We start from the raw sequence: 8,463 nt of genomic DNA on the forward strand, positions 1-8,463 counted from the left end.
TGCTTCGAGGATTGGAAAAAACGTTGGCACAAGTGTATAATATCTGATGGGGATTACTTTGAAGGGGACAAAATAGATATTCATGAATAAATAAATAATTTTTGAAAAAACACAAAATTCGCGATACTTTTTGAACAGACCTCGTATATAATCCTTTTTTAATCTTTATTTTTACGTTAACTATTCGCTAAGTAATAGTTTAAAAATAAGCAAAAATTTACTGAAAAAAAGTGATCCCCTAATTTCTTCGAGCAATGTATAATTCTAAGTAAAATAATTCTAATAAATACAAACCGTTCGAAAATTTGTGCTTTATAAAGTCGTCAACCCCGAAGCTAATATCCTTCAATTTGGAATATTCTATAAATAAATAATGATTATATTTACCAAGAGTTGTGATAATTGTGAGAGTTGGGATGTTAGATAATAACAGATCGGCTGCAACATTCCCATGACTGATTGTTGAGGATGCGAATGATTTCGTAGCGATGGACAACCAGTAGCTTCACACGCAGAAGATGGTAATGTCGATGATCCACACGACGCAAATATTGTTTCCGTCTCACTTATATTTAATGAAGAATTTAGCATTCCCATCAGCTGATCAGCTACAGACAAGAGTAAAATATATGTGCGTCATATTATACATATATGTAAAGTTATTTCATAAGTAATTACAAGAAACAATTTTTATCAAGTTTTTGTGCAGTTATTGTAATATAAGTGTAACATTAATTACACTTTTCTACAAAATTATATAGGTGAGGAGAATGGGGTAAATCAGATCTATTTGCAATTTTTGCTATCTATTGTATAAGGCGTAAATAAAGTTCAATTGTAAAATCAAAGGAAAGTTTAATTCTCTTTCTTTTTGCTTTAGGCCATTTTGACATATCTCACCTGTGTTGAACTATAATGAAAAATGTAAAAACGCTTTTACGAGTTCGATTTGGAACTATTGGTTTTAAATCGGACCATCCTGTGATCCAAATTGAACACTCCTATTTTTATGGACTTTTAGATAAAATTTTAAAATATTTTAATAAATTTTTGTTAGTATTGAAATCGTAAGTAAAAACGAGCAATTTAACAGTCAAAGATAAAAATTTTATACCAAAAAAAATTACAGTTTATATTATTTGAATTGAAATCAATAAAACTCAATTAATCTTAGTCTGATGACTTATGACATTGATTTAATTCCTTGGACCAGATCTGGTCGGGCGATCACCAGTACTACCAGGCCTATAAGTTCTATTGTACTGTAGATCCGATTTAAACACCCAAAAAGAAGTCCGATTTAAACATAGGTCTTTTCGAACTTTGGAACAAATTTTTGGGACAAATTTTACAATAAATCGCAAAGGAAATCATAAAACGCTTGATATTTTTAAATTCTACACTCTTCAATTATCTTAAATTACTTTTCAATAGTACTAATACTACTACTACTACTACTACTACTACTACTGCTGCTGCTGCTACTACTACTACTACTATTACTACTCCTTCCTTTCCTTCCTCCCTCCCTCCTCTCTCCCCCCTTCCTCCTGAACAAAAAGTTAGATTTCAAATAAAATAAAATGTATATAAAAATAAAAATAAATCTTATCTGGAAATTTAAAAAATCATATAGCTATTTTATATTATAAACACAACAATTTTGCCAATTAGAAATAAAATCATTGAAGAAATACTTTTGACAACAATTTCTTTAATTCAAAATATTTAAATTTTTCTAAATAAAAGAAATTTCAAGAGAATTTCATAATTTCGTAATTATTATAAGTGACAGATGTTCTACTTTCAAATCTTTTATATTTATTATTTATATACTTCTAGTTAACAATATATAAACAATAAATTTAAAAGATACGTAATAATTAGAGTTGCACCAGATATCCGGAAAATATCCAGTATGCGGTATTATCCGGCACTTTTGTATTATCCGACCGAATAGCATCCGGGAAAATATTCGGTTAAAATTTAATGTCATTAAAGTGATTTTTTTCTTATACAAATGTTCTAGAAATAAGTATGCATATTCATGAAATTATAATATCTTAGATATTGTCGCAAAATTACAATTTTTTTCTTTATAAAACAGGCTTCTTTTTTAGAAGCCTTCTCTTTCTCAGAATCTGGTCGGATAATAAAAATTGCTTTCTGATATGTTACAGTCTGTCCGGATATCAGATATCTGGTATCCGGTAATTTTACGATCCGGTGCATCCTTAATAACAATAAATATATTACTATGTACTAAATATAAATTAAATTTGCTTCTTAGCACTAACAAAATTTTGTACTAATACATACTTTGAGTAATAGCAGCAAGTATCAACTCAGCAGGTTCTTTTTCCACAGTGGATGGTTCAGATGCTATTTCTGCCACATGTTCAAAATCTTCTTTAGGGATATTTAATATATCCGCCATCAATAATTGCTTTTCGCGCAGAGCTTGTTTAATTATTTCATCCTTACGCCTTAGACATTCTGAAAAGTTTCAAATATGTTCATAATTTATTTTTGCTATTATATAAAAATTTATTTTGTTATCACGCAAATTGTATCTCATTTCACTAAAATCACAATATTGTGCAAATTCTATGATAGATTTAATATTAAAATTATTAATTATTACATGGCATATGCTATTTTAATCAATCCAGTCAATTTTCTCTGAAACTATTGATAACATAAAAAATGTTTCAAATAAAAATGGAACGCATTTTAGTCACGTTTTTTTTAGGTAGAGGCGCCAAAAATATATGAAGTTGTAACGATGCTCCCGAAGTGCATCGTTCCCGGCTGACCAGTCGCTGGATGTCATCGTATGTGGGAAAAATCGCATACGATGATGAGATGTACCTAAATCTTTTCAAAAACCAAAACATAAAATTGATAGATCAACAAACAGCGCGTCGCACGAGAGCCACTTATCTACTAAAAACAAGTTTCCGCAACGTCGCACGCTGGAGAAAACATCAACCGTTGAAGAAAACTGGGAAATGCCGTCACGATCTAACAACGATATAAAATTCGATTGTGATTAAAAAGATCTATTCCGTTCCCGATCACAATCCCGAGCGAGCCAACACTCAAAATCCGCCGAGCCAACACGATCATCATCCGATTCTAATCCTCGATAAACAGCAAGTAGCATGAAAAAGAACTAGAAAGTACTCTGTCTCCGCTGAGCGTTTTCAGCAGCGAAAGCTTTCACACTGATGAACAGCGAGACAAGCGAGCTTCTTTCTCAGTCATCCTTGGGAATATGCGTAACAATATGAGTTCTCATAATTATTGTCAGACAACATCAGTTTTAATTTCCGGACATGTCGATTCATATCAGGATTGTAAATTTCGAATTGTTACACTTTTTTCATCCATAATTTTTTCTTAACTTATGATTTTTGTCTAGAATTTTTATATAATTGACTATATTTCTACATATTGGACTTAACATTAATCTCGCCGGTAACGAAAAATTTAGTTATTGGAAATTTTTACATCTTGATTATTTATCTTGTTAAACATGGTGTGGCAAAAGTACTTCCAATTTACATCCGATTTTTGATGGAAACAAATGTTTGATTGATTACATGGATTCCTTGTAACATCACTAGTTTACTATATTTTGAAGTTTTAAATTATTTAAATTGTGTTTTCTAAACTAAAGTGATAAACATTTTGTGAGTCAAACGATCAAAATTTTGAATGAACTATTACGTATACTTGATTATTAAATAATTTATCTAATCACTTATTTAATATCTTTGTTGCTCGTATTAATCGTTGCATTAAATAAGAGTTCATTGTTCATACTCGAACGTGCGCCCGCGAACATTACACATCTTTACACATCCTAATTTACTCTCTGAATGACTGACTTGTCGACACTTATATGAATCTGGTACCTGACACTTATGTAAATCTACCTGACCTAAGAAAAAAATTTTTATGTAAATTAAATTAATGCTGGTTTGTACATATTTATATCGCTTTTCTTTTTATACCTCAAAAAGTTCAAAATTATAAAATTTTGAGAAATACTGCCACTCTTCTTTGAGATGGAAATACCATTTAAGTGATTATATGCGTATAGAGATCACTATATATATCCGTTTCGTTTGCATCCATAAAAGAATTTGTACCACGAAGTTCTTACCTCTGAGTGGCTATGGTCTCATTTGACCACAACGTGGTCAAATAAGACATTCTTGGTGTCGTAAGTTCAACTTGAGAAATCTCATTTTTATGTAACGCTCATAAGAAAAATCTAACGGAGTTTTATCTGATAAATGTGCTGGCCAATTCACACAGGTCCAGATTTACATTATGACCAGGAGCATCATGCTGGAATTACATACATGCTTTAGTCGCAAGATGATATCCTCTAAAAATGCAGAAAGTTCATTTTGAATTTATCGTATATGGCTTCTGTTAGTGTCACATCATAAAAGTATAAGGTCTAATAATATAGCCAGATTTCCAGGATATTGGATTGGACAATACAGACTTTTATATTAGCCAGCGTATTCGTCAGATCTAACTTCATTAGATATTAATGAGAATATTTTTTCTTTTTTGGTCCGAATTTCGATTCTAAAAAAAAGAAAATAATTTAAACATTTTTTTTCACTCTGATTACATTGATCTACCACCTTAAAAAAAATTGAACATGAATCTCTGTTCAATTTTATACAAAACATTTTTTTCGATTTTTTTAAAACGTCTTTCGGCCACATTGAAAAAAATTAAATTTACATTTTTTACGTTAATTTTTTGGAAAAATAAGCGATACAAACAGTTTTTATTAGTTCTTTCAATAAATGAAAACCTTATGTTATAGAGTTATTAAAAATCAAAAAATAATTTAGTTATCATTAACTTTCAACTTGTGATTAGCAAAATATTTCAATATGGAAGTTTATAAATATTATTCTTGAAGCTTCTACGGGTGCTTTCTATATAATGATTGTGCGTTTCGCAGATTTTCTCCGTGTCCAGATCCATTCTTGGAATGCCAACGTTTCGTGAACCTTGCAGTCCACTTCATCAGGGCGAGGAGCAGCCTGATAGTAGCCTGATACTAGTATCAGGCTGCTCCTCGCCCTGATGAAGTGGACTACAAGGTTCACGAAACGTTGGCATTTCAAGAATGGATCTGGACACGAAGGAAACCCGCGAAACGTATAATCTTTATATTAACAAAGAGAACTCAGTAACTTAAAAATTTGAGAAAATGTAAAACTTAATAACTAGTTTAAGATAGAATAAACATCTAATAACATAACAATTTTTTAAAGTTGACGGTTTTGAAGATAAAAATGTCTTTTTAAAAAATTAGTATTTATTAAATTTAAACTCTAAGCTTAACTTAATTGATTTCTAGGTGAATATTATCAACAATGATACAAAAAAATACTTGGAATAAAAATTACATTTTAACAAAATCTTTTAAATAAATTAATCTTTTACTATATTATAGTTATTTGATTATGATAATTATAGTTCTGAGATCGAGTCAACCGTCACTAAATAGCTCTCCCCACTGCATCTCAAACCCCATCGCTGCGAGCTCCATCGCTCTCCGCGCCACAGCTCAGACAAATGACAACGCGGAAAATCGTGAAGAATGCATTATGATCGATTCGAATCGATACATCGGTCGGCGGATAATCCGGTCTTTAATAATAATGTATTAATTATATAACTTTTTATATTTAAAATTATATTTTCTGTTAAATCTGCTGTCCTCTTATTTGAGAATGTAATGCATATCTCATTTAATACTTACATTTCTTTATATTTTAACATTGGATATACGCAATAATATCAGATATATAAAAGCCAAAGGTTTTAGACATCGACTTAGTCAATCTATTACAGTTAATCAGATTTGACAACAATACGATAAAATGTATTTGCTCTTATCAAGAGCGTTTGAGAGCAATAAAGAGTTAAATAATTATATATAATTATTGCTTAATTAAATTATGATAAAATAAATTAAAATGAATACTTTTGAAGATTTAACAAGTATTTTCCTCGGAGATATCAAAAGGTTTGCGGATTATCACAGTTGCGTTAATCTATTGCTAATGCTAACATCAATATAAATATAGAAATGCCTTTTATCGAACCGACACAGGTTATTAGTGTGTAATTTATTATTTATTAATTTTATATCGTTTCGATCTCTGAATATTGAATCCTCTTCAGTACAATAAATTACAATTAATAGAATAAATTCATAAATACATCTATATATGAGTAATCCTTATAAAACGCGTATTATGAACGGTTGTAATGATTTTATTCGAACTTGTATATAACATTGAGCTTGGGAGAGTTGGCTACGCCTCTCCTCCATTTTACGTATCATCAAATTGTCAGGTTTACTAAGTGATAAAATTACGTTATTGTATAAATTAATAAATAATGTGAATTTCTATTAAAACTTACATGAAATTAGTAAGTGGAATGCATTGAAATGTTGACTGTTACAAAGTTATGCTTCGAATGATGGTCAACGCAAAACACGATATCGACACAATGTCATATGTACCGAAAGGAGGGAGGCAATAAGCAAATAGTTAAAACATTTGTTTGTAATAAATAGGCAATAATTCAATAGGTTAAAGTAAGAATTCATAAATAGATATAAATCAATAATTAGAATAATTTCAATAATAAGGTTAAAATTGCAGATACATAGTGAACCAAATAAAAAATTGAAACATTTATAGGTAACCAGTCAATGATTAAAATATGTATATATATATATGTATACTAAAAGGGTAATAAATTAAATAACTAATTAAATAATAAATTAAAGAACTAATAAAGAGTCAGCAACAAATAATAAGATTAAAATGCAATTAAATAATAAATCAAATCAATAATTAAACCACTTGTAAGCAACAAGTCAATAATTGAAACAAATGTATAAATACTAAAAAAGTAATAAGTAAAATAAACTGGGTAAAGGATTAGATAATTAAATTGAGTAAATAGTTAAATAGTTGTGTGTATAAATAACGTTAAGTAAGATTAAAATATACAAGATTTAAAGGTTCAATGTCATTTTGCAAATTTAATCCATTCGGTTTAAGGTGCTTTTTCATGCTAACGCTCAACGCTCATTTTCAGCGTCAAAACAGGTCACGTGATTAAAATTGATGCTTGGTATTCGTCAATTTTTATTGACGTGACCTGTTTTGACGCTGAAAATGAACGTCGAACATTAGCATGAAAAAGCACCCTTATAAACGCTTATAATATGCGCTTTATAAGAATCATTTATATATAGATATATTTATAAATTTATTCTATTAATTGTAATTTATTGTACCAAAGAGGACTCAAAATCCAGAGGTCAAAACGTATACCGTACAATTAAGAAATAATAAATTGTTACACACTAATAACTTATGTCGGCTTGATAAAAGGCATTGCCATATCTAGATTGATTTATTTTTTCTGAGTCTTGTTACTACATTTAATTATTAATGCTTTTGTGAACCTTGCCATTCATTTCATCAATGCGAGGAGCGCACTGACACAGTATCAGTGCGCTTTAATAAAGTAAACAAGATTCACGAAATATTGGCATTAGCAATAGTTCACGACAAAGCGGTAACTTGCAAACTCTTTGGTATAAATTAAAATGATTAAAGAAACATACTTTACCTATTGGCGTAAGAATCGGTTCTGCAACGTGTACTGGTGGTGCTTCCACATGAACTTCCAATGGATCTATTAATGATAGTTGAGTACACGTGACCATTCGTAGAGATTCTATCATACCTATGTGTACCAAAGAACCAATTAACAACGTTAATAATGTTTTTCATTTTCTACAGATACTAAAAAATTAATTTATTCAAAATTATTAAATATATTATTAAAACATTAACAAATTCATTATTATTAATTTTTTATAAACAACTACACACAAGGTATCCCAGAATAAATATTTTGTGTGCTGATACAGCGGACTAAACTCAGTTGAAAAGTCCTCTATCATTTTGCAATTGTGTGTTAATAAGATATTAATTACTAAATATCACTAAATATTGGTCTTCAATAATTTTCAATTCAAGTTCTATCAACTTTATAGAAAACACAGCAAAATGTAAAAATTATTTATTTTCTTCACATAGAGCTCTAAGAATTTTTTCATAATTTTCTATTAACTTTTTAATACGACATTTTCTTATTAGCAACTGTTTTTACGAACATGAGAAAATGTGGTATTAAAAAATTTTGAAAAAATTCTCAGAACTCTATGAAAAGAAAATAAACAATTTTTGTCACTTGCTTTTCTGTAAAATTGATAATATTTGAATAAAAAAATTATTGAAAACCAATATTCGATGATTTTTAATAATTAATATCTTGTTAATTATTGCAAAAATTGCAAAATGTAGAAGATTTTTTGACTCAGTTTAGTCC

The 8,463-nt window shown here is 29.2% G+C and overlaps 1 protein-coding gene across 8 annotated transcripts in view; it reads right to left on the reverse strand.

Moving 5' to 3' along the window:
- LOC108756606 (rho guanine nucleotide exchange factor 12) overlaps positions 1-8,463 on the reverse strand; it is a 262,375-nt gene that overhangs the window by 61,835 nt on the left and 192,077 nt on the right. For all 8 annotated transcript variants that reach the window (XM_018500539.1, XM_018500536.1, XM_018500537.1 and 5 more), the window contains 3 exons: positions 7,699-7,815; positions 2,320-2,496; positions 388-608 (listed from right to left, as the gene is read on the reverse strand). In XM_018500539.1, the coding sequence (XP_018356041.1) occupies positions 388-608; positions 2,320-2,496; positions 7,699-7,815 (515 nt within the window). The remainder of the gene's footprint in view (positions 1-387; positions 609-2,319; positions 2,497-7,698; positions 7,816-8,463) is intronic.

Source organism: Trachymyrmex septentrionalis, unplaced genomic scaffold (genome assembly GCF_001594115.1).
Source record: "Trachymyrmex septentrionalis isolate Tsep2-gDNA-1 unplaced genomic scaffold, Tsep1.0 scaffold129, whole genome shotgun sequence".
NCBI classification, from domain to species: Eukaryota; Metazoa; Arthropoda; class Insecta; order Hymenoptera; family Formicidae; genus Trachymyrmex; species Trachymyrmex septentrionalis.